Below are 27,091 nucleotides of genomic sequence, written 5' to 3' on the forward strand. Positions count from 1 at the left end.
TGATTTTTACAAGTGTGGGACACATCATTTATTATTATTATTATTCATCGTAATTATCCAGCAAATCAACAAAACATTAGAAAAAAATGTGCTTGCATCATCATCATCATCATCATCATCAAAGCAGTCATTTGACCAGCCAGTACAAGTGTATCCACAGAGGATTCAGATTTTTTAATAACTCGATATAAAGTGCATCAGTGAGTAGATGAGAGTGCAAGTATGTCTCAGGTGCATCTCAAAAGTGTCTTCTTTTATTTGACACGGGTAAAAGGCAGCAACAAGGGAGAGAAAAAAAAATCCCTTTTAAAGTGAAATTATTGTCGAGTCAGTTGTTGGCGTAATATAAAAATCAATGTCAGCAAAGGAAATATGAAATGATCAAAACACGAGAGACGATAAAAGGAACACAAAGCAAGACAAATGCAAGCGTGATTTTCTCATTAGAGAGAAAAAAAATTACATTAGGGAAATAAAATTGATCCACAGCATCATTTTCAAGCGTGTCCCTTCTGCGTCTTAAAAATTCACAGAAACACTTTCAAACTTTACATCACCATATGGACAAAAGTAATGGGACACACCTTTTCATAAATCCATGAATTAATTCAGCAGTCACCAACTAAATTTCAAGCTCTGGAATTTGAGCAAGCAAACCAAAATGGACCACTTAATGGTAAATTTTAGATGTTGTTTATTGAGACTTTTTCGTTTATCTTATTAGGATAAACATTAACTCATTTGCTCCCAAAAACGTATAAATATGTTCTATTTTAAAGACGTATTTATAAGTTTTTTTTATGTAGGCTTTGATGCAGCCTCTCAAATGGTAGTTATTACAAAAACGGCCAGCGGGTGGCAGCAGAGCAAAAGAGATCAGCCAGGGCCATGTTGAAAAAGAGCTAATTACAGTTCTAAACAGACTTGTGAATAATGATGGAATTTAGCTATAGTCTAATGCTAATTGTTGCAAAACGGAAACAGAAATTTTCTTGATGAAAGAAGAGACTCTAATCTTTCTTTTGGTAGGTCTTATGTTTTTATAGCAATAGAACACAATATTCTGTGGGCCTTGCAAAATCAGTCAAAATCCAGTAAAGCAGCCGGGACCGAAGGGGATTGCTTCAGTGTTTCAGGGATTACAATTTTTTTCCTAACTTTCAAGACCTACAAGTTGCTCCAAAATAGCTGCTTCAAACCAAAGTGGCCGTCGTCGTGTTCCATTTCGGGCATTAGTCTTTCAGACTGTTTTGTTTAAATAAGAAACATGTCCAACAAATTCCATATCAATTAAGTGAAACTGCAGATTTATTTTCTCCTAACTTCCCGGTTGTGCTACCGAGTGACTTTTGGGGATCTTGTAAGAAGTCTTCACGCTACACTTCCTTTATGTGTCCCAATACTTGTGTCCACAAACTGTATGTATCAATAGTTTTGTAAGCCAAGTTGAGATGTATTTTTTTTTTCCCTTTTTCGTTGAGGTAGATAATAATTCTGTCACAGCAGTGACTCAAGTGCACCGCAGAAGGCACCAGTGTTGCGTAACAGTGGTCACAAAGTTGGCTATGAAACAATTTTTTATAGCTAATACAGTCGGTACTCTTCAAAGCCGTGTTAGATTGGTTTCCATTACCTGGCCTGGTTGTTGGGTCGTCCCGGTCCGGCTCGTTGCTTGCCGTTGCCTTGGTGGTGGTGCTCTTGCAGCCACTGGTGGCAGATGTTCTGCATCACAGAGTCCTGAGCCCCCTCCGCCGCCCGCAGGACCTTTTGCACCAGCGCGCCGGCCCTGCTCGCCTCCATTTTGACGGCCAGCAGGTAGGCCGGCCGCAGCTTGTTGCACAGCAGGTAAGCTTCGATCTGAGGTGGGTGACAGCTACTTTTACTACTTCGGTTATTTATTTTTTATTTATTTATTGGGTACATGAAAATGCTTTGGGAGCCTGTCGAGGCTAAAAATTAGGGGTGGGAATCTTTGAATGTCTCACGATTCGATTCAGAATCGATTTTCGATTAAGAACGACTTTTAAATCAAAATTATTTGATTGACAATGGTTTTTGCTTCAATTTATTGATGTTCAAGGAATTGTAATGCTAATTAGCGCGCTACTCGCGGCACTTTTATCACTCAAAAGAACGGCTCCACACTGCAAAATTATTGGAATAACTTGATGGTGACTTTTTCCTTCTACTCTCTAATGTGGCTACAACTTAAACGTGTATCAGACCGCGTGGAACCACACTGCCCCTAAGTGGCCAAATCGGGTACAACATCAACAGCGCTCCCAATAAAGGCACACACAAACAAAGGGAAGACAGTATGAAATAATTTTTAAAAAATCGATTTTGGGACATTTATCGATTCTGAATCATACTAAATGAGAATCGCGATTCTTATGAGAATGGATTTTTTGGCACACCCCTACTAAAAATAAACAAATATTTCAACCAATCAGAAGGTAACATACGGACAATTAACAAAAGATTCAAAGGAAAGCAATATCTTTTACAATTTTATGCTATTTATGGTACAGCACACACGACCAAAGCCCTACCTTAATTTCCGTGTTCTTTGTCTCCAGAATGAGCCTCTCCACTTCTTTGGCCTGACACAAACACAAGCAAAACACAAATATCACCACGGCATCTTTTCCACCATCACCCTAATCTGCGTCCTACGTCGGCCGCTCCTTTATCCGCCGCCTCCACGCAGCTGAGGATCAGCGCGTCGCCGTCGCTCTTGGTGGCCGTGCCCGACTCGCTGATGCACTTGAGCAGCTGGCGCACCGCTCCGAATTTCCTGTGGCGCACCAGACGCTGTCCGGCGCGCACGTATACCGCCTGCGCCTCCAGCTGGAAGTCCTGCACAAAAACAACTTTTGTGTCGGTGGCACAGCGGTGCTTTGAGATATGAGTGACACAACTTAACTGCCAAATAGTGAACAATTCATGCACAAGTGTCAAACTAAAAATACAACAATGAGCACAATAAACTTATTTATTTATTTATTTAAATAATAATAAATAAATAAAAAAGCCAAACAACTGTCTAATGAAAGGCTTCATTAGCTTAATGCTAATGGCAATTAGCATCTACGTTGCGGTGCTATAGGCAACTCATTAAATACTCTATAACAAAATGGTTCCAAAAAACATGTAGACAGACCAAAACAACGAAAACAAACAAAATTTATATTGAAAAATCACTCTCGTTTTGAAATGTTAAAAAACAACATTTTAGTTAATAAATCTACAATAAATGAACTAATAGCAAAAAAATTGGTTTGTTTTCTCATACATGTACTTTCAGGGTTTTATTTTAAAGTATTAGTATAAGATCAAACAGTCTTGAACTTATTATATAACACTTAGTAAGTTTTTTTCTTTTTTTTCTTTGCAAATACTCCATATATTTAAAAACAAAACAACAATAATACAGAAACTAAAAACAAAAACAAATTAAAGCAAAGCATTTTAGAAAAAATATAACTAATAAAAAAAAAAAAAAACAATAAACCTGCTCTAGAAATGAATTAAATAAATAATTAATTGAACTTAAAAATAAAATAAAAATCAAGTTAAAATAAAGCTAAAAAACAAACAAACAAAAAACTCAAAACATTTATGGTGCTCACCAGTATGACTCGGTACGCAATGCCGAAACCTTCCTCGATGTTTTTACCCCCGAGCATCACCTGCAAACACATAAACAACACTCACAGAGAGTAATGCTCCGCCAAGAATTGGTTTAAATATCGGTCAAAATTAGGATTAAAACATTTTATTTTAAGGCCGTGTTGGCGATCCCATAATAGAGCGCCTCACCTTGCAGGCCACCTCCACCTTCATGGCACTCCCTCCGAATAAGGTGGGCGGGGATCCGGACCCAACAGCAGGCGGCGTCTCGCGACGGTGCAGGAAGCGGGTCACCTCCAGCTGCAGCTCGATGGTGTTCATGTGCCTGAAGGCAAATAGAAAGACGAAGAAGAAAAGAGTTATAGCAGAGGATAAAGAATACATGCATTCAAGAACATTTGTCATTGAGATACGTGTAACAAAATGTGCAAGTTTTTAAAGTTACAGACCTGGAGACGTCACTTGAGGACATCGTCTTCCGGAAGGAGCCCCCTTGGGACGACCTTCTCCTGACAAGGCTGCGACATTGTTGCTCCTGCAAGTATGTCCTCAAATGCTCTTTGGCTCGCACCAACCAGCACTGACACACACAATTTATTGAAATTAGTTTCGGTTTTTATTTATGTGTATGTGTGTGTGTGTGTGTGTGTGTGTATACCTGTTGGTCACCCAGCTGCAGGTACGAAGTGGCTCCGTGAGTGAAGAAGCGGATGCAGGTCATGGCTGCACGCACGTGGTCCTTGGGTCAAACGAGGGTGTCAAGTTAGGGCTTTAAGCCAAGATTCAGGTTTCAAACTCGTGTTATGGTTTTTAAATGATGATTTCAAGACTAATTTAGGATTTCAAGTCAAGCTTAGGTTTTGAAGTTAGGCTTTCATGTTGTGGTTTGGCGTTTTAAATGAATGTTTCAATCAAACTTTATTGCGCTCCGGTGCTGCTTTCCTCGACGAAAAACAACAATGAACGCACCGTCATGAACTGCTGGATCTGGTAGAGCGTGTGGAAGTAGCCGCGCCGCTGCAGCCACTGGCAGGAGGCGATCAGGTAGCGGCTGCATGCCTCCAAGCCCGGGTCCAGCTTCTCCAGGGCGTCCTGCAGCATCCCCAGACGGCCTCGCACCAGGACCGGCTGCAGCACGCCCTCCAGGAACACCTCCTCTGGGGCATCCTAATGGGGAGGCAAGGAGACCGATGAATATGATTAATCCGGCGCACGCATGTTCGAGATGGGGCATATGGTTAATCGAGACTGGGTTAAGGTTTCAAGCAAAGGTTAGGGGTTTAGATTAGGGTTTTAAAAGCAACGCTGCGATTTCAAACTAAGGTTAGGGTTAAAAGCCAAGGTGAATTTAAAATTCGGGGTTGAAATCGAGGTTCGGATTTCAAGTTAGGGTTTTCAACAAAGGTTGTAGTTTCAAATTAGTGATTGAAGCCCAGTTAGGGTTTCAAGACAATCACAGAGTTTCAAAATAGGGGTTAAAGCTTGGGTTGTGCCTTCAAATCAAGGTTGGGGTTTCAAACCTGGATGGGCTTTCAATTTATTTTTTCAAGTTAGGGTTTTAAGTCAAAGTTAGTGTTTCAAATTAGGGGTTCAGCGATTGGCTGGCAACCAGTTCATGGTGTACCCAGCCTACTGCCCGAAGCCAACTGGGACAGACTCCAGCGCCCCCCGCGACCCTTGTGAGGACAAGCGGTTAAGAAATTGGATGGATGGGTTCAAAGGTGTTAGGGTTTTGAGTTTCAAACAATGATTGGAATTTTCAAATTAGGAGCTGAAATCTAGGTTACAGTTTGATGAAATATAGTTTCAAGTTAAATGGGTTTCAAATTTGGAGTTCATGCTTGGATTAGGATTTATAGTCAAAGCTAGGGTTTCAAGTCTGGGTTATGGTTTCAAATGAATGTTTCAGGATAAGATTGGGGTTTTAAATTAGGGTTTCAAATGAGCTTTCTTGCATGTTTAGGCCAGGCTTTAAAACCAAGGGTGTAGTTTCAAATTAGTGGTTGAGGCCTGGGTTAGGGTTTCAAGTCAAGGATGGGAATTCAAATTGGGTGTTGAAACCTGATTAACCTAGCGTTTTAAATCTGCATTTCAAGCAAAGGATCATGTTTCAAATTACAATTAAAGTCAAAGTTAGATTTTGAAATTAGGCTTTGAAGCCGAAGCAAGGTTTTAAGTAAGGGTTTTCAAGCCAGGGTAACAACAAAATGGAAGCTGGCCTTGTTGAAGAGGTACGAGAGTGCCTCCGCCATGGCGTCGTGGCGCATGTGGAAGCTGACCATCGCCAGGTGAGTGGCGTATGCATTCAGGTAGTAGAGGCACTCCTGGTGGAGGATGCGCCTCGGGCACTCCGACCTCTCGCTGAGGGCCTCCTCCAGCTCATGCAGCGACGCCAAGATGTCCTCGCTCAAAGGCTTCAGGGGAACACATAATTAAAATAAAAAAAAAGAGTCACAATGGATGTTTATTGAAAATTAAAAACAGTTAGATAAGTCGCATAAAGGCATGGAGGCTTGTTGCTAGGCAGACTTCATAGAGCTGAACTACAACAGCCCCATTGGCTAATTACCACGATACACAAACAGATGCATGTACCGTGTTTGTGGCAGGTCTGACGGTGGTCTCCAGGTGTTTGATGATCTCCTGTAGCAGCGCGGGGCCCATGTTCATCTGGTTGCGGTCCACGGGGGCCTTCAAGCACCGCGCAAACTTCTCCCGCGCCGCCGTCAGGCTGCCGGCCTTTAACGAGGCCATGGCCCACGCTTGCCACACGGCGCCGGGGTCCAGGCCGCTTTTGGTGGACACCTTCCACAACATCCCAAAATACAATGGTACATTGGATTTTTTTTTTGAGGGGGGGGGGTGGGGGGAGTAAATGCATTTTTTCAAACCAAGGTGTCCTAAAAAAGTAAGCGCTGAGAAGGAAGGACCAGATGATTGAGATTATTCGATGGAATAATCAATAGGATATTGGATTTGAAAAAGATTCGATAGTGACAGCATTATTTCCGTTATTATTGGGCCCATTTCTAATTTGGCAGGATTGTTGTTAGTCGATAAATGCTATACTACTAGCAAAAAGTTTTACAATTTCTAAGCTCCGGACCTCAACTCATGAAAGGATAGCGTATGTGCTAAAAATGTAGAAAGATTAAAAAGGCACAAAGAAATAAAGATTTTGTTCAATAAAAGTACAAATAAATAAATAAATGTTTATTTCTTTAAATTCTATTGTATTATATTATTATTATCATTGTATATGTTATTTTTTTCAAATTTCATACTCTTAACATAAAAGTGAAAAAAATGTTAAAATAATACAAATATGGCTGCATCTTTTAGTCATTGATACAATAATATAATTGTAATATAATTTCAAAATAATTCATAAAATTAAGTTAAAATTAAAAATGTCCTGTATATAAAAAACAAGTGTGATATTGATGTGTTGTCATTTTTCTGCCACGAGATGGCACAATTAATTGCATTTGTAAGACGTTAGTAACAGCTCAGTGCATTTTTCTTTTCATATTAAGAGCTATCTAATCTAAATTCTGCACATTTTTAAAATTGTCAAATACAACTTGACCCCAGTCTCCACAAATATATGCATTATTGTTAAATTCATTACTGTTAGATTTTGACGTGTCTGCTGCGACTGGAATTCCCACCGTACAGGTTTTCCAAGTAAGGGGCGGTCATTATTAAAATTAATGCACTAATTTTGACACCTCTAGTTTTTACAATAAAATAGAGTAGAGTACCAAATGTTGGTGTTTGTAGTATAGTTTTGGTGGTGATGTAGTGAGTCGCTCACCTCCACTGCCAGCTGGTAATACTCCGCTTCCAAGAGTTGGTTTCGGAGCCGCGTGACGGCTATCGTCTCTAGAATGTCGTCCAGGGAGGGAATGTGTTTGTAATTAGCCGCCACCAGGATCTTAAGCACGTCCACTTTACTGATGTAGCTGCAGAAACGACCAACAGGCGAGAAGACTAAGAACCTGTGTGAGTACTTTTGCCATTTCTAGCTTCACAGCTTGAATCTCGGCCTGAGCAATAATAAAAAAAAAAATCATAATATACAAAAAGCCTACTGACTGAAATAATGTTTTTTTTATATCTTTTTTGCAGTCTTTTCGACAAACAAACCAATCGCCTCACCTGTCGCATAAGGCGAGGTCCTGATTGCGTCCCACTTTGACGAACATGAGTTTGGCGCTAAAGAGCAGCTGGCGCATGATGTCGGTCAACAGGCAGGCGTCCACCTCCGGGTTGGTCAGCTTGCAGGAGAGCGAGCGACAGTGCTCGATGAGCTGGTGGCCGCACGCCGTTTGGTCGCCGTGCAGGGACAAGATGGCCACGCACAGGTGGGCACTGGGTGCCTTAGCAAATAAAACTCCCAATTAGTTGAGGAAACGCACTTGAAGAGACATTTTCACCATGACAATTTTATTTTATTTTTTTAAAGAATATTCATTTATTTTGTGATTTGAGATTATTTCGTCTAAATTCTACTTATCCTGTGTGATTGCGATGCAAACCTGCTCGTAGTTGAACTCGTTACGCAACTGCTGGTTTTCCACGGGATCTGTGGAGAGCCGGATCTGCCTTGGGGCAATCTCAGGTAGGTGCAGCAGGCCTTCGAGGTCGTCTTCCGTCAGGGGGGAGTTGCCCGCCTCTGCACGGAAGCAGAGTGCACTTCAAGTGAAAACTTGCCAATGCGCCGCATTTTTTACATTCCGTGCAATTGTCGAACAGTTGCATGAACTTTTAATTATAAAAGAAACAATGCAAAGGGAAGACAGTTTATCTTTATTTACCTTCACTTGGTTCCAGCTCGTCATCAGAACTGCAGAGGAACAAAGAAAACAAGTATGACTGAATATAAAATACTAATACATATTTATAGTTACATATTTCAAAGTTTGATTTTTTTTGTATGAAATTAATTTCATTGTATTCACATATTACATTTTATTTTAACATAAAACTTTAAATCGATTCATATTTATACTGTTTAAAATTAGACAAAAAGAAATGGTTTCAAATTTTTGCTTATACAGTATGATTATAATCTGTAGGACTCAATTAAAAAAAAATCTTTATCAAGTGGGGAAGCCAAATTGAACAATTGAGATAATGTGGTTGCAAATGTTTTCACACCCTCTTATACCTGAAGATGTGGTTGTGTTCAGAATGATTCAATCGTACACAAACTTCAGCTACACTGATTAATTGACATCCATTTTCCAACATTTCAACAAAAAAACAAACAAAAAAAAGGTGCTCTGAGCATCATCTTATACTCACTCTGGGTGAAAGTAGACATAACACTGGTCACACACTCTGACCTCCTCCCCGGGACATCCCTCTACTGCCATCTTGCGCTCCGAGCAAGCTTGACACACCAGGCGGCCGCAACGCCGACAGTGATGCCGCCGGTTGAACTGAGGACAAAGACGCTATGTTTATTATTTTTCAATTTTGCAATTATTAACACATTTGCTCCCAAAAACGTATAAATATGTTCTATTTTAAATATTATCACGCTCCCAAAGACAAATTTATACATTTTTTATTTATTTATTCAATTTTTTTTTATGCTAGAGCATACAGAAGGCTTTGATGCAGCCTCCAACTGAAGAGAATGCTTGAAGAAATGGCAGTTATCACAAAAACGTCCAGCAGGTGGCAGCAGAGTATAAGAGATCAACCAGGGCCATATTGCAAAAAGCTCTTTACCCCACAGTTTTAAACAGATTTGTGAATAATGATGAAACTTAGCTGTATTCTAATGCTAATTGCTGCAAAACGGATTTTTTTCCCAATGAAAGAAGAGACTTACGTTTTTATAGCAATAGAACACAATATTCTGTGGGCCTTTGTAAATCAGTCAAAATACAGTAAAACAGCTGGGAGTTAATAGTTTATTATATACTAGAAAAACCTTTATGTATAAAACATCTGCTGTTTTTTATTGTAATACAGATTAATTTATTGCTTGTGTTTGTTCTAAAAATACATGGGCAGAATACTTTGGGAAAATAATCGGCAATATCAACATTGAAAAAAAAAAATCACAATTACATTATATTTCAAGATCGTTTAGCCCTCTCACTCACCATGGTAAACCTCTCGCGCCGGCATACCATGCACACGTGCTGCTTGGTGTCGGGCACCCAGTCCTTCCGGTCCGGGGGCTGTTCCGGCGGCTGGAATTTGGCGGGTGACGACCTCTTCCTGCCCGCTGAGCCTCTGTCGCCGCTGTTCGTCGAGGAGGTGTGCGTGGGCGTGCTGCCTTTTGGGGAGACGCCAATCCATCGTTAGGCCAGTCAGGGAGTGTGTCACAAAATCAACGTTTTTTGGAGTGTGTCACAAAATCAACGTTAAAAAGCGCAGACTTACTCGTAGAGGACGGCGTTGACGAATCGAGACGACTGGACGATAAGGCGCTGCTCTCTTGAGCGGAACACTGCATTAGGGCGTCCTGCAGGCTGATGACAGAGTCTGGAAAAACAAGAAATGGTCATAAAACTGGCTTTAAGGGGTGAATTTTATATTTGGACATGGGTTTCGAGAGGGAGATGGTGCATATTTTCGACAAAAAAAACACTGACCGGATCTTGACCTCTCTCGAGGCGCGCATGTGAAGTCCAAGGCTTTGCGGGCGTACTCTGCCAGGAGCTTGTCGACGGCATCCGGCCCGAAGCCCACTTCCTGGCCAGGAAGCAGGTTCCTCAAGGTGCGTACCGTAGCGTCGGCCCAGTCTACCTTCAGGTTCATGAGCATCTGCTCCAGCATCAGCAGGGGCTCCGACAGCAGGGGGAAGTAGTCCTGGCGGGCGGCCGGCGGCAGAGCCAACAACGCCTTGGAGCCCAAATTGAGGGTGTGGATGTGGCGTCTGCGCGCCGGGGACACCTGCCTCTGGAAGTGCAGCGTCATGTAGTCGGCCAAGAAGTGGCAAGCGGCCAAGCCGGGGCGGCGGTCCAGGGCGCGCTCGCACACATCCAGGCCGCACGAAAGTCCTTCAAGAAGCTAATCAGGATACAACAGAACATCATCAGGACTTTTTTTTTTTTTTACGGATGGTCGTTAATGCTATTGTTGTGTTTTCTGTCTGTCCTTTAACGAAGTACAGGAAAATGCTGAAGGTGTTACTACTGTAAGAGTGAAATATTTTGTTTTAGGTATGTCGCCAGCTTAAGGTTAGCACTCAATGGAGAACCTTATTGACTAGCTAGCATAAATTAGCATGAGAGGGATTTCTCGTCAAATAACAAATAGTCACACAGCACTTTAGAAAAAACATACAGATAAGCAATATGACAAAACTCACGTATATGTTCTTCCTAATTCGTGAAAAGCAAGTTATATCAATAAAATAATTTTTTTGTTCTCCTTCACTATTGCCGTTGGTTCTCTCTTCTGCATCAGTTTATTATAGTTTTGGAGTTTTCATTATAGTTAGTTTTTATTTCGTTTTGAGTTTTATTTTTGAAATGTAGTTCGTTTTAATTAGTTTTTAGGACAGCTCTGTTAGTTATTTCTAAACGGTTTAGTTTGAGTTTGTATTAGTATTAGTTTTTGTTAAAAAAAAAATGTGTGTATTACTGGTGTGCAAGATTTAATAAATATCACGGTAAAATAAAAATAAAAAAGCAATGTACTTCTTACCAAGCGTTGTGTTTTCGCTTAATTAAATAAAAAAGCAGGCAAGGCGAGCCAAAAAACAAAAACGCAAAATTGTCACCTAGTAACAATGTCATCTGAACGCCCTTATTCCGTTTAATGCCGAAATAAGTATACTTAAAACACATTTAAAATCAACCCTAAAGGCTAATGTGTTAAATTAATTACCAAAGACATCTTCACTATAATTATAAGTTAGTTTTGTAAATGTAAAAAAATTTTAAAGCATTTTTTTTTCCGTTAACAAAATTTTTATTTTATTTTAGTTTTGTTTTGTTATTTTCAGTGAACTAAAATAACCTTGGTCTGCACCCTCTCAAATCAACATCCCGGCAAGGTCAGATATTGTCTTTTTTAATTGCTCTTCTTGCTTCTCTCTGGCTTTCTTTTCGCTCTGTCTGTCCTATCCAACCACCAAGTCAGTACCTGGAAGGCTTCATCTGTCTGTTCCTTGTCCAGCAGATACAGCAGATGCTCCGTCTGCAGCTGCAGTCTCGACTGCTCACTCACGGGGTAAAGCTCAGCCCAATGGGCACACAGTGAAAACTCCTACAGAAAACATACTTCTTGAGCAAAATGTGGTTTTTCTTGATGTCTTTCATTGCGTGTTCCTCAAAGGTGAATGGCGCACACCTTGGCCTCCAGCATCCAGGCCAGTATGGACTCAGAGCTAGCCTTTGACTCATCTCTCAGTTCCTGCCAGGTACCCCACGGCAACGGCGGCTGTAAGGCTAACATCTGTCATCACAGAAAGAAGTTGTTGATGAGCCCCATTTTTGACCCGGACGCCATTTTGCATTACCCGTCTGTAGATGTCCAGTTCTTTCTTTTTCCTCAGCAAGTCGGCTCTGAGTGAGGCCCCCATGTCATCGTCATTGCCCAGGCAGAAGTCCAGAAACTCCGTGCAGGCCGAAAGAGGCCAGCGTTCCATGGCCCGCAAGGCCACGCGGGCACGCAGGTTGGCGTCCTGCACCCGGAACAGGTGTCCGACGCCTTCCTCGTTGCCTTCAAGGGATAAACAGTTACATGCCACCGAACATCCATTTTCACCAGGACAAAAAAATTAAGAACAACTTTTGACTTAAGTGGTGAAATCTATAGTCTTTCAGTTGCTCAACAATTTCTTACATAATATAATTAATACTGTAACTCACCCTCTAAGGCTGCCCAGGCAAGCAGGCGGTCCCTCAGCTCCCCCTGCTGGCCGCAGTCAGGCCCGTACAGCTCCAGCAGCCGAAGAGCTCGGTCCACATCCTTGGAAGCCAGAGCCTGCTGGAAGGCGTCGGCGGCGACCCAGCGGGCAGCTTCCTCCCGAGGCCCGGCTAGCAGGAGCCCAACCAGGGGCTTTCCGCACACCCATGCGCCGAGACCCTCGTCGTCAGAAAAGGAGGGGCCCAGTACGGGTTCCGCCATGATGCCCAGGTACGCCCGGAGCACGGGAAAGTTCTGGAGAAGCATGTCGGCCTCACGGGAAATCTGCTCTCCATCTAGGAGAGCCTCCTTACGGCCACTGCGGAAGTATCCTGACCAGCCTGTGGGCTGAGAGCGGGTGCCCTCGCCTTTGGACGCACTCAGACACACCAGAGTCGCCGTCAAGGCTGAGCGAGACTTGAGGAACGTCAGGGCGGATGGCGTGAGCAGAAACGATAGGGGGAAGGTGGCTGGCGAGGCAGAGAGGTTGGCGGAGGAGGTGGAGCTGGTGGTGGAGGCGTCCTCCGAAGAGATGGACTCGGAGCTGGCGTCAGATGGAAGTTCGGCCATGGCGAGCGTGGATGCGTGCTCACCGGCGTGGCGTTGGAGCAACAAAGTCAAAGCGGACACACTGAAAACAGGGTCGTCTTTCTGAGCATGAATGGAATCCTGGTCCGGATCCTGGTCTGGGAACGTTGTCCCCACATGCAGGACCTTGCAGCATCGCTGGATGATCACCTGCTGGACGCTGAGGCCAAGCCCCGCCTCCCGCAGCAACGAGAGCAGCCTAGACAGATATTTAGACAACATATTTGTGTTGCTTTATAATAATGACAAATTAAGTTGATAATAGTTCAATGCTTTGTGCAAGTTAGTAAATTAAAACATATATTAAAAGAATACGTTACGTATTATAAATATGCAAAAATAATTTGAAATAGGGAAAATAAATAAAGAAATTTGATTTTTAAAACAAAATTACATCATAACCACATAAAATAAATTATTACAAAGAAATACAATAGATAAAATACATACTTAAAAAAATTAAAATAAATGTTAAAAACTAAGAAATAATTGGGAAATATATATACACTTATACCGGAAAAAATTTAATAAATACATTCAATTTTTTTTTTTTGAATAACTGCAAATGACTGAGAAAAAAATATATTTTTTGTCAGCATGCTTATATATGGTTTATGCCAAGACTTGTAAATATAATTTAAATATACATATATATTTCATATATAATTAAAACTGTATCACATAACAAATGTAAAAAAATCAATATTAACTCATCAACTCCCAGCCATTTTCACTGAAGCAACTCCCTTTGCTCCCAGCTGTTCTACTGGATTTTGACTGATTTTTCTAGGTCCGCAAAACATTCTGTTCTATTGCTACAAAAACATGGAACCTACCAAAAGAAAGATTAGAGTCTCTTCTTTCATCGGGTATAAAAAGTATTATTTGTGTCTGTTTCCATTTTGCAGTAATTAGCATTAGAATATAGCTAAGTATCATCCCTATTCACAAATCTGTTGAAAACAGTGGGAAAAAAAGCTTGTTGCAACATGGCCCTGGCTGATCTCTTATACTCTGCTGCCACCTGCTGGGCGTTTTTGTTGTTGTAATAACTACCATGGCTTTAAGTGATCTCTTCGTGTTAGAAGTCGTATCAAAGCCTTCTGTATGCTCTAGCATAAAAAAACATAAGGGCGTGAAGGACAAAGTACTCGTAAAAAACGTATTTATAAGTTTTTGGGTTTGAATGAGTTAAATTAAGAATAAAAACAAAAGTAGAAACAAGTTCATAGATATAAATATAAGTAAGTCAACAAGCTTGCTGAGAGCAAGAATACCTGTCAGGAGACACCTGTCGCTCAAACAACAGATAAGAGAGAAGCTGCGATGGAGCTTGAAGCAACACCAGCAACGGATTCCCCAGCTTCACCTCACTTGTCTGGTCTGAAAGAAACAAGGAGTAAGAAAAAGAAAAAAAAAGCTTCTTCTTGGATCACCTTCGAGCAGCCGCAAACCTTCTGATCCGAGGCTGCGCACCAGCACGGCCGCCAGCGTGTCCACGTAGTGCAGGAACGTGCGCACAAAGTCGGGCCTGGCCAGGTCTCCGTTGGGCTCGAAGGGGCACAACTGGTCCAGGGAGCAGAGCAGCTGCTTCATGCCGGAGCGCGCCGGGTGAGAGTTCAGCTCGGGTGCCTTCAGGCTGGCCTGCTCCGTCAGCAACGCAACGAGGGAGCTTGATGATGCTGCGATGCCCTCTGCAAAAAAAACCTGACAATTATTTTTCTATTCGGTGTCCATCAGTGAAGGAGCTGCAGGATATCAAGCTCAAGCTGGCATCACGTTGAATTAAATTGTGCTGTTTGGTTGTAGACAAATCTAGCTGTACCCTTTGTGACTTTTGACGATGAAATCACAAAAGTGAAGAAATCAAACTCTGCTGTTTGGCACAAATCGAGCTTTAGTATTGCTACTTAAAATTTGGAAAACATCTTCAAAATCAAAACGAAATATCATTCTGTTTTAAGTGTTTTGCTGCCATCTTTTCATCATTACAAACCCCTTCTAGACAGGCCTCAAGTATTTAACTAATTTACTTCCAGCCATTTTCACTGAAGTAACCCCCTTCGCTCCCGACTGGTTTACTGGATTTTGACTGATTTTGCAAGGCCCACAGAATATTGTGTTCTACTGCTATAAAAACATGGAATCTACCAAAAGAAAGATTAGTCTCTTCTTTCATCAGAAAAAAAAATGATATTTCTATCTGTTTCCACTTTGCAGCAATTAGCATTAGAATATAGCTAGGTTTCTTCATTATTCACAAAACTGTGAGAAAAACAGCTTTTTGCAACATGGCCCTGGTTGATCTCTTATACTCTGCTACCATCTGATGGCCGTTCTCTTCAGTTCAGAGGCTGCATTTAAAGTCTTCTGTATGCTCTAGCATAAAAAAACACTGGCAATATTTAAAATAAAACGTATTCATACGTTTTTGGGAGCAAATTAGTTCATCATAATAATAATGATGATAATAAATGTATTTTGTATAGCGCTTTTCAAGCCCATTTTCATAAGTATCATTACCATACTGACCCGCTACATTGGTGGCAGAGCTGAGGACATGCAGGGTGCTCTCTAAACATTGCATCAGAGCAAGTCGGGAGGAGATGCACTCTTCACTCAGTGTTGGGTGGCAGCACAGCAGTACTTCCTGGATGCAGCAGCCAAACGGGCTGGCCAGCACCTGCTCCTCCCCCGCAGCACCCTCTAAAAACACGGTCACTATCAACAGCAATTTTTGGCAGAAAGTAGCCTTGCGACACCGTCGACTCACCCGACATCTTGACCGAGCTCTTACTAGTTGCGGGATGGTTCAGAATCTTGCTGATCTCCTGTAAAATCAGAGGAAATCCACTGATGTTCTCGGGACGAGGATCTCTGGGGTCCATTTGCACGCCTGGGGAAAGCAGATGTTGATCACGATAATGTTTCGCCCACACACGGTGACAAAAAAAAGAAATGTCTGGACATTTGACATCACCCTAAAAGACTCTAAAATACGGTACGGGCCGTGGATTTTTTGAGTTTTTGGTGGATATATTCATGATAAACAAGACAACCTAATCTCACATTTTTAAGTGCGGTTGTTGCGAAGTGAAACAGGCTTTGGAGGTTGATTGATTTGTATTTTTTTTTTTAATTCTAGAGGGCTCTACCAAACTGTAGTGGCTTGCGTACCACGAGCCTCCAGGCTGCTGCCAAGGCGACGCTCGGCCGTGTCCAGCAGCTGCCGAGACGTCTTCCAGAGCTGACAGTGGCAGCACGCAAGGTCAAAGGCGGCCATGGCGGGCGGGCTGAGATCCTCCAGTAGCCTGCCCACCAGCCCGGATGGCTCCGACGAACACCTGCTGGTCCAGTAGCCCTCGTGCAGCGTCGGGAGAGGGTGGGAAGGTTTGCTGAGGAGGCGATCGGCTATGTCGGAGATGGAGTAAAATGCCACGCCTGCAGGGGAGGCCAAGACCAAACATATAAATAAGTCAATACTTGAATATTAAGCTGAACGGGAAAGAAGAACACATTGAGGGTAGTAACAAGTTAGCTTCTAACTTTTAGCCGTTAAGATGGCATAGTAATGCTGCTTTAACCATTTCGAGATGCACTCGGTGGCCACAACATTAGGTACATCCATCCATCCGTTATATGACACATGTTGACTGACTCAAACTAAATAACTAAAACCAACTAACTAACTACAGTGTTGCCCAGTATATTTGCCATTCGCAGATTTACCTATTCTGTGTTTTTTCTACCTATCCTCCATTAGTCTCAAAAAAAAAAATAGTAGTCACTATTTTTTTTACTTCAGACTAAAGCTCCAATTTAAAACATATCGCTTTATTGATGTCTTTGTGCTAAGAAACTTTTGAGAATTTGGCGGAAAGCATCAATATAAAAGCATTGCTTTTCTTGAGGAATATATAGACAATTATAAACCTTTTTAAACACACACACATAATTAACAGAACTAACCACAATAACAAAAACATACTATAACTAACTAAAACTACCCCACCCCAAAAAAAAAAAAAAATTACTCAAATGAATTACCTATTTAATTTAACTATTACATCTTATTAAATATTATAAAAGCTAACCAAAACAAAAAACAATCATACTAAACTAAAACTAACCAAAAAATAATACTAACAAAAAACAACAATTAACTCATTAACTGCAATTTATAACTAAAACTAGCTCTGGCTAACACTAACCAACACGAAGAATAAATAAAACTAAGTCAAGCTAAAACAAAGTAAAAGAGATCAATTAACAAAAGTAAAAAAATTTTTTTTTAAAACTAACAAAATGAAAGCCAAGTCAAACAAAGTCCAAGCAAAACAAACTAAACTAAAACAAATTTTGACTGAAACTAACTCAAATTAAGCCAAAGTAAACAAAAAAATAAAGCCCAACTAAAACAAACAAAATAACTAACAATAGCTAACTTAAACCAGAAGTATCTAACCTTCCATTTTCTGTCCCTTCGCGAATGTCTGGAACAAACTAAAACTAAATGAAAGTAAAACTTACCAAAACTGACTAAAACAGTCTAAAAGTAAGCCAATACCAAAATGAACTTGAATGTTGTTCAGGTTCCAATTCTAATCTCGAGATTCACGATATCCACATCATCCGATGATCCACCTCCTTAGGTTCACCTAAACATCTCACCTGCCGCCGCAGCGCTTCCGATGGCTTGGAGGGTGGAGCGTCCGCTGCTGCCCAGACGGCTGCGCGCCGTCCCGGCCGCCGAGGAGCCCAAGCCCTCAGAAGACGAAGAGGACGATGACACGGACTGGCTCTCCATCTTCTGCTCCACTCGGCTCAGCTCCACCAACACTTCCTTGTAGCGCTCCATGAAGGCCAGCTCGCCACTGGCGGCCGACGCCTCCAGGTCGAAAACCAGAGACACCTGTGGGACATTTATCGAATGGTTGAAGGAAGGACCAATTCGGGTGTTTTCAACAGTGCTTGTTGCCATAGTAACCTGATGGGCCTCCATGAAGTTGCCGCGCCGGATGCAGGACATGAGCAGAGATTCCGGAGGAGACAACATGGCGGGGATCAGCCAGCTGGGACCGGACGCCGTGTCCGCATAATCTCCCCTCACCTCTGAAAACAAATGAATGTGCAACAATGTCAAAGAAAAACTTTGGTTTCAAACTATTGTACGTCTGTATGTATATTTTATCTCTTAGTTATAAAGTGCAGTTCCCATGTTTACAAAGCCTGAACTATAAGACCAAAAACATTGATCTCTAATAAAGCTGATATTGCTTATTGAAATGCAGACTAGAAAAATAATTTTAGCATCTGACCGTTTCTGCCCTCCTGATTGCTAGTGATGATCTGCAGCCTCCACTGTGCCTCGGCCGTGCGCTTGGACAACCTCTGCAGGCGGGCGCCGAAGGTCCCAGCCGCCACAGAACAGCCCACGCTCTCCGCCACCTCCGCCTCCCTGGGCAGCGCTCGCCCCGTCTCCTGCCCCTCCTGCTCACCCACCACACACATTCCCTCCAAGCCCTCTTTGAGCAGCTTCAGGAAACCCTCCATGGCCGCCACGTCCGCCAGGAAGCCCTCGCAGCCGCGGACCAAGTGGGCCAGATCCGGGTCCGAGAGAGGGACACTCGCGCGGTCCTCCTCGGTTTGAGTTTCGAGCAGCTCCGATGATGAAGACGACGCCGGGTTCGTTATGGTCACATCTTTGGGGCTTTGTGCAGAAAAGTCGGCGCTGGAGAGGAAGAGCAGTGAGAAGATGTTCTCTAGCAGCTCCAGACGGAACATGGCGGGCATGGCCTCCAAGTACAGCTGGCACTCAGACAGGTAGTGCTGGAACAGTGACTGGCAATCTAAAAGGGGAATAAGGGAAAAATGTAATCCATTAATATGCATTTATTCCAAGTGAGAGGAAATGTGTTATTTACATCGTTATTTATGGAGGACCAAAACTGCCAAAATGTAAAATAAATAAATAAATGACTAATAGTGAAAATAAAAACGGATATAAAAAAATATAATTTGAAAATTAAATAAAAACAAATGGCGAAGATGGAAGTCTCGCCGGCTTGCATTGGAGAGCTCCAGCAATGGACGACTATCTTGTCCACTGTCACCACTCACCACAACTTGCAAGATAGTCAAGATAGTCGTCCATTGCTGGAGCTCTCCAATGCAAGCCGGCGAGACTTCCTTCTTCGCCAAGCCGCTCACTTGACCAATGAAAGGCAGTTTGCAATGGCGGAGTCCAACCCAAGACACGCTTAGGATCGCCCCTTCATTTGAATAACATTTCGACCTGGCAGTATGGACCAAAACTGCCCCCCCCCCCCAAAAAAAATGAAAAAAATCACTAAAAGTGAAAATAAAAACAGATATAAAAAAATATATAATTCTAAAATAAAATACAAATATATTTATTTATGTATATATATATTTTTTTGTTGTTGTTGTTTTTATTTCCATTGATATTTATTTTTTTTATTAAATTTTCAAATTATATATTTTTATATCCATTTTTATTTTCACTTTTAGTCATTTATTTATTATTTTATTTTATATTATTTCATTAATAATGGAGCGCCAAAATTAGTGCGTTAATTTTGAGTTAATTTAAAGTTCATTTAACACCACACATTTTTTTAACAGGCGATTAATGGCCGCCCCATACTTGGAAAGCCTGTACTGGGGGCATTCCAGTCGCAACGAGCAGACACGCAGTAAGAAATTTACTAAAAATGCATATATTTATGGAGACTGGGATCATGTTGTATTTTACAATTTGAAAAAAGTGCAGAATTTCACAAGTTCATGTTAAAAATTTAATTAAAGAAAAATGCACTGAGCTATCACCAATGTCTTACAAATGCTACTATGCCATCTAGTGGCAGAAAAATGACCTTAACATAAATCAATACCACACTCGATTTTTTACAGTACAGGACATCTTTTTCATTTTAACTCAATTTTATGAATTATTATGAAATTACTGTATGAATAACTAAAAGATGCAGTCGTATTTCTGCTAGTTTAACAGTTTTCTCCACTTTTATGTTAACAAGAGTATGAAAACCTAGAAAAAAATACTTTATTGCACATTTAGAACAGATATCAAATTTGCATGAGTTAACTATTGAAGTCATGTGATGTGAGTAACTTAATAATAATAGAAGAAATGCTAACCAACTGCAAGCGAGCAAGCCTTCAACTATTGATGGCCCAAACCTGATGAAGTGGTGGCAAGACTTGGGTCGGTCCCCTCCCAAGCCGCTTTTTGCCTCTTGGCTTGACACTGGCCGCATCCTGAGCTCTTGTGTGCGTTGACGCACAGAGCGTAGATGGCGTACTTCATGGCGCAGAAGCCGCGGAACAGAATGACGCTTCTCTGCGCCGCAGGACTCAAGACGGCCTCAGCGTCGCCTGCAGAACAAAAATCCAAAGGCGGTAACACAAAGAACAAATGCAGGTGACAGGGTAACGAAGAAGAGCTGCGCACTGACTTGCTGTTGAATTTGCCGTTTGCTGGAGCAGATCTAGAATGTGGCGCTCTTCAAAGTGAGCCAACGGAGTCAAAGAGTGCAGAATGTAGAGGGCCGAGTGATTGTCCAGACTGTGCAGCTGGCACAGCAGCGCCTCCGTTGGAACACTTCTGCACCCACCCACACAACACGAGTAGAAGCACACACACAGGCACAGGTCAACAATGAGGTCAACACAATTTAATAGAATGTTAGCCTAATAGCATAATTGCCCAAGTCACATTTGGTGGCTTTCGGAAATCAGGTAAAAGCACAACAAATTCACAAACAAGAATCCAGTTAACTCGATTCAAACTTGGCCGATTACTATGAACACAAAGATTTTTTTTTTAATAGTTTTAAGCAAGCACATTGGTATTTTTCTTATTGATATTGTGACAATAAGTTAAAAATTAATTGCACAAAATTATTTTAGAAAATATATATATATATTTTTTTTTTTATTAAGTTGAAGAAAAAAAGAAAAACAAGAAATATATGTATTTAAACAAGTAATAAAATTAAAAAAATTAAAAATACAATAAAAAGCAGCAGACAAACAAACAAAAACAACATTATTTTTTATCTTATTTTTTTTTACTTACGGGTTGTTTTTTTTACACCATTCCAGCACTCCAAGCTGGGAGGACAAAACATTGGCAAAGTCCTGCAGGATTGAGTCATTAGCTGACCTCTTAAAAAAACAAACAAAAAAAACCACATTAATTTACACAACGTTAATTACCGTGCTTGAAGTTTGCATTTATCACAATTGCGAATTGTTTCTAAAACTGTACGTGCTTCTGACCTGTTGCAGATGGAGGACGTCGAGCAGCATGTGAGCTGAGCTCAGACTACGACAATGCGTCCATCCCAGCAACAGCAGCAGGCGACACAGAGGCTGGAACTCCGACTGCAACATGTCTTTCAGCTGAGAAAACGCCTCGTGTTTGATCAAGTCCAGCGCCGTCACCTACATCAACAGAAAAAAAGAAAGAAAAAACCCCAAAATTCTTCATTTTGCTTTGTTTTACTCTGATAGGAGAATCTGTTTGTAATTGCACATCCGCTACAGTAGGTGGCAGTGGCGCGCTCATTGTCAAAGAGTGCGCAAAGAGTATTAGCTCCTCTGCAGAGGTCTACTGACAACAATTTTATAGACAAATGATACCATTTATCACAGTGGCGGAGAGTTATGTTCTTCTTCCTGGTGGGTACGTAACAAAAACTCATTGAGAAGCACTTTGCTAAGGTCACCTTTTGGCATTAACATACAACAATAAATGTTTGGTAATACAGACAAACTGTAACATCAAAGTTGACTACACGGGCTATCAGTAGACCGATTATCAGCCGGGGACCGATTATCGGCAACGGACTTTTTATGAATGTGAAGGCCGATAAAGCTATTATCTCACTGAGCGGGTGAATGCTTGTGAACGTATAGCAAATTTAGGGTTTCCATCAGGGTTTGTAAGATGTTCACAGACAGTTTTTACTTTCTTTTACTCGCAAAGACATTTTGAGGATCTTTAGACAAATTTTCACTGTCTGCAAAGATCTTTTGAAACATTTTACATACCCTGACAAAAAAAACAAATGAGCTCCATTCGCATGCATTTCTCGCTCAGTGAGATACAGGGAACTTTTCATTTATGGGTTTGTTTAAATTTCCACATTATAAAAATTATGCTGACACTGGAAATGCCCTACACGTTTTATTTAAAAAATATATATTAAAAAATAATTATAAAATTAAGAAATTATGTTGAAATTTTAGAAAACTTTGCTTGTTTACAGTAGAAAACTTTAGGGAAACATTTACTTGCTTGTTTTTTTAAATTTTAATCATGATTAATCAAAATTCTAAGATGCGATTAATTTGATTAAAACAGTTAATCATTTGACAGCTCTAATTTTTAAACAAAGCTGTCAATTCTTTATATGGTTAAAATGATTTTTTATAAAAAAAAAATTTTTTTATCAAGCCCTACGATCACCTACCAAGACCTGCTCCAGGAAGTGCTTCCCGCTGCTGAGGCACTCAAAGTAGATCATCTTCCACGCGGACGGACGATCGTCATGGCAACACAGGCTGAGGGCCAGCTTCTCCGATTCGGGCAGGTGAGCTTCAGATGGCAAACAAAACGCTGTTAGCTTACAAAACTCTTGACATATGACTGACGAGTTGGCAGCACCTTGCGTGTCAGGCGCGCTCCGCAGCAGACGATCCCGCTGCAGCCTCAGCGCGGACGAGCAATAGGCCGAAACGAGCGTGTCGCACCGCGGCCGAAGCAGCGAGCTCAGGATCCGCTCCTCCTTGAGGGGTCCGCCTCTGGATGCCCACAGCGTCTCGCACAGCGCCCCCAACTGGCCGCTACTTCCATCTGGACTCCATGGCATCGCAGCCAACACGCAGTAGATGTCCTCCATCCACTCGTCTTGCCGCTCGGGATTCGTCTCAGGCTTCCCCAGTTTGCCCAGCAGGTGGAGGATGAATACATGCTGCAGGGATGCGTCGTCCATGCTTGACTGAAGATAAAGAAGATGAGCACAACAAAAAGCGTAAATTGAAGTTTTTTTTAAAGATATTTTTTCCATAAAAATGACAGAAAGTAGCATTTTTTTAGATAAAACATTTTATTTTTCGAGATAAAAAGTAATGTTTTTTTTTAAACTGTCACATTTTATTCTGATAAGGAACCTACAAAGTGAAGTCAGATTTGTTTCTAAACACATTCTAAATGTTTGAAGATAAATGCTGAAAACGGGCCATAAACAGACATAAAGCACTAAACTACTTTCACCATTTCAGTTAATCCTAAACATATGCGAAATCAAGTCAAATTATTATTATTATTTATTTATTTTTTACAAAAAAGAACATTTAAAATTTTCTCATTTACAAGATAAAAATGTATTTTGGAAGAAAAAAAGATTTTTGGGAAAAAAAGCTATATTTTCTTAGAGAAAACATTTTATGTATTTTTTTCTAGAAACAGACTACTCAATATTATGAAAAAATATATAATCATGCATGAACAATTTAGTAATATTTTGTGTAATTTTTTTTTTTACAAATGAAAAAAAAAATGAAAATTTTTAATATTATTTTTCAAGATAAAAAGCAACGATTTTTAGGTGCACAATAATACTTTTTCAAAAAAAAAGCTGCCCTAATATTTTGAGGGGGAAAAAAACATCTAACTGACTTTATGTCAATATATTAATAGATTATTTTACTTCTTTTAAATACTTATTTTGTTTCTTCTGGGTAAAAACTATTTATTTGAGAATTTTTTTCTGACGATAAAAAGTAGTATATTTTTAGTAAAAAGTCGTATTAAAAAAAATCCCACTATTGTGTTGAAAAATTATACTGCAGACCATCATCCCAATCATACATGAATAAAGGCCTCTGTTTCCGAGATAAAAGTTTTATCTTACTAATTCATCCATTCTAAGATTTTTTTTTCTGGTTTTACACAAATTGCGTTACCTGCAAGAAATACGTGAGCGTCTGAGCGAGTCGAGGCCTTTTCTTCTCCAGTAGCTTATGCAGACAACGCTCCACGGCCGCATGCGTTGAAGTTGAAAGTTTAGTGCCTGCGAACGCTTCATGCACCTGCTGCTGAAACATAGTCAGAAGATGAACACACCGACGCATCCAAAGAGAATATGAAGAACTTCATAAGGCAAAGTAAGAGTGTAACCTGGAGAAGATCCTCCTCGATACCCTCGGACCACAGATGTTCCAGCAGCAGCAAGAACTCTAACTCGCTTCTGACACTGGGAGAGATCTGTCATGGAGGATTAAATCAGAATGCACAATCATGTGACATGACCATAGTCGTCAATTCAGTGAACATACTTTTTTTTTTTTGGGCAATACTTATCCCAATAATTTTTTTCTTCAAAATAAGGGGGTTGGGATTTTCTGACAAATAAGTCATATTTGGTATGACCATTACCGTATTCAGATCTGTTACATGAAAAATATTTTACTTTTCAAGCTATAGTGAACATAAAATATAGTATAGTTTTTTTTCAATGAAAAGTTTCATTTTTTTCCAGACATTTTATTGGGGCATTTGAACAGGGGTGTGTGCACTTTTTATAACCACCATAAATTGGATTTTTAAAAAGAAAAACAGCTTCTTTTTTTTTATGTTTTGGTCACACACAGGCAAGTTGAGTAAACAAAGACTCTCCCTCCTTTTCAATAATTATTATTGATTAGCTTGTATATCATTGAGGCCAAAACAAAAAGTATTTGGGTTGAGTGCATTAAACAAATTACAGAAAGTCATTGAAAAATGTTGTCTTAATAGGCAAGAATTCATTAAACTAGTTAACTAAATGTCACTCAAAAAACATTCCAAAAGTGTATATGTCAGCCGTTCTGTTAGTTACCCGCTCTTCAGTACGTTGCTCCAAAACCTGCAGCCAAAACCAAGCCAGCTTGTGTGGACTGCCCACCGACTCCCATCTAGAAACACGCCTTGTCGTTCAATAAACCCCAAAGAATGCATGAAAACATCAACACAACGTGCCGCTTTGACTCACTTGAAACGATAAGGATGGCGGACGGCCGCTTTGATAATCTCCTGCACTTTTTCAGAGATGCCCCCTGCGGATGCAACCAGCTGCGGCACGCAGGCGCTAGCCACCTCCCACTCGCCGCGCCTCAGGCACCGCTTGAAGTAATCAAAGAGGTCCCGCAGTGAGGTTTCGGCCTCGCAACCGAAGGGGTGTGTGGCCGCTGGCTCCATTTTGGATTAGCAAGGCGGGGAAGGGGTTAAGAGAGGTCAGCTTTTCCGAAGACCAAGTTGGACACTGGCACCTTTTTGACCTGAAATAAACACGACACTCACTTAGTAAAAACAATTTGACTGGATAGATCATAGATGTTTTGCATATTCTTTCCAAACCTTTTAAAGCAAATTCCATCTCGAAATATACTTAGCTTTCCATACAATAATATAATGACCAAAATTAAGAACACTTAATTCAGTGATTCTTTCAAGTACGACGCTTGGGAGCCCGCATACTAGCAACCAGTTCTAATAGAACAAGAATAAAGCTACTGCAGTGGAATAAATATTTAGATATCAAGAATTATTTTGTTTACTTATTCACACCTACTTCTTGTTATTAATGTAATAATATTAGTACTCATATACTTACCTACTTACAATGTTTATTTTATTTTGTTATTTTGTTTCACTTGTCTTTACTGCTTGAATGATTTATATTCCATGTACAGCACTTTATATGCAGCAGTGGTTGTTTAAAAGTGCGTTATAAATAAAGTTGGAGTTCAGTTAAGGTTTGACTGCAGTGGCATGCTTGATCGTTCTTCAGTTTGTTAGTACCTTACGATGTTTTTTTTTTTGCAAATAAACACTATACTTGGAGTTAAAATTTCCACAAAAACAACTTTAATCGCTGAATCTACTGTTCAATCAAATGTATTGAGCTTTTACAGCTTTTACACTGGTTCCCTGACTGATGCCCAAACGTCAAGTTAGCTTTAGCATAAGCATAATCGTTGTCGACCAGTTCAAAGTTAAAGTAAACTCTCGTACCAAGGACAACATTACGCTAACAGCACAGTTAGAAGGCAAATAATATTAATGCAATGACTTACTCATGTCTTTGTGTAGTTTAACCAAATAATTTGGGGAGGTTGTTTCCCTTATCTTAGCTCTTGTCGCCCTGATGAGTTCAGCTACTTCAGCGCCTGTCAGTGGATGGGTCACGTGAGCAGATCACCTGACTGCGCTGCAGCCAGCTGGTTGGTCAGAGGCGAGCCTAGGTGCTGCCTTCGAGTACCACCATCGAAAATAAATCTTTTGGAACATGTACGAAATAAGTGTATTTTTCATAATGGTTAAAAGAGAAATATTTATTTCAGTCCGTATATTATTATTTATGTTCATTAGTATTTTTGTGGATCAAAATATTGGACGATACTGTTGCTTACTCGGTTATCCGAAGGCAACATGTTTTGCTGCTAATGAATATGTGCAAACAATTACATTTCAAACAAACACATTATTTTTAGTTCTAGTCATCTCTTATCAGGTTAAGTTAACTTTTAAGCTTTCATTTTAATGCACGATATCAAAGATAAATATGTTTTCAATTTGAAAATGTAGGCTACTAGGTTACAAGTTGGTATTCCGGTGTGCTGCCTTCGGGTTTTGTCAAAAATAGGTACACTCTTTAACTATGTGAAAGAAATAACATATTCTTTGTTCTTTTTGTTTTTGTTTTTGTCGAATTGTTTTCCTGAACTTGAACACAAAATCAGGGGGGGGGGGGTGCGTTTAATATTTTAAAAATTACCAGGTTACCTGAAGGCAGCATCGGATCAGAAGATTTTTGTTTGCACAAAAGACAACGATGAAGAAAATAAAAAAAATAGAGAGCAACGTTGAACACGCACAAACACGCACACACAGAGTTAAACT

The 27,091-nt window shown here is 40.6% G+C and overlaps 1 protein-coding gene across 1 annotated transcript; it reads right to left on the bottom strand.

Moving 5' to 3' along the window:
• Positions 1-26,391, bottom strand: zfyve26 (zinc finger, FYVE domain containing 26). Its single transcript, XM_086095366.1, has 41 exons — positions 26,266-26,391; positions 25,182-25,467; positions 25,029-25,104; positions 24,329-24,415; positions 24,115-24,243; positions 22,814-23,147; positions 22,620-22,744; positions 21,424-21,588; positions 21,221-21,309; positions 20,598-20,746; positions 20,323-20,517; positions 18,420-18,950; positions 18,089-18,213; positions 17,773-18,013; positions 16,279-16,542; positions 15,875-15,997; positions 15,634-15,807; positions 14,556-14,795; positions 14,379-14,484; positions 12,477-13,300; positions 12,125-12,327; positions 11,956-12,060; positions 11,749-11,871; positions 10,251-10,668; positions 10,039-10,140; positions 9,756-9,931; positions 8,944-9,080; positions 8,454-8,482; positions 8,175-8,311; positions 7,795-8,015; positions 7,451-7,598; positions 6,229-6,438; positions 5,853-6,047; positions 4,603-4,800; positions 4,292-4,372; positions 4,083-4,213; positions 3,823-3,958; positions 3,633-3,692; positions 2,677-2,859; positions 2,553-2,603; positions 1-1,857 (listed from the first exon to the last, which is right to left on the bottom strand). The coding sequence occupies exons 2-41, from the start codon at positions 25,385-25,387 to the stop codon at positions 1,630-1,632; spliced, it is 7,455 nt and encodes a 2,484-aa protein (XP_085951492.1). The 5' UTR covers positions 25,388-25,467; positions 26,266-26,391; the 3' UTR covers positions 1-1,629.
• Between the last annotated feature and the right edge of the window lie 700 nt (positions 26,392-27,091).

This window comes from Leptonotus elevatus, chromosome 14 (assembly GCF_054856555.1).
Source record: "Leptonotus elevatus isolate MCC_2025b chromosome 14, RoL_Lele_1.0, whole genome shotgun sequence".
Lineage (NCBI taxonomy): Eukaryota > Metazoa > Chordata > Actinopteri > Syngnathiformes > Syngnathidae > Leptonotus > Leptonotus elevatus.

Excerpts from the sequence above, each read along its gene's own strand:
- zfyve26 (XM_086095366.1), bottom strand. The coding sequence starts at position 25,387 with ATGGAGCCAGCGGCCACACACCCCTTCGGTTGCGAGGCCGAAACCTCA. Across the intron at positions 24,244-24,328 it reads TCGAGGAGGATCTTCTCCAG|CAGGTGCATGAAGCGTTCGC; the intron begins GTTACACTCTTA and ends ATGTTTCAGCAG. Across the intron at positions 8,483-8,943 it reads TATGTCTACTTTCACCCAGA|TTCTGATGACGAGCTGGAAC; the intron begins GTGAGTATAAGA and ends GTTCCTCTGCAG.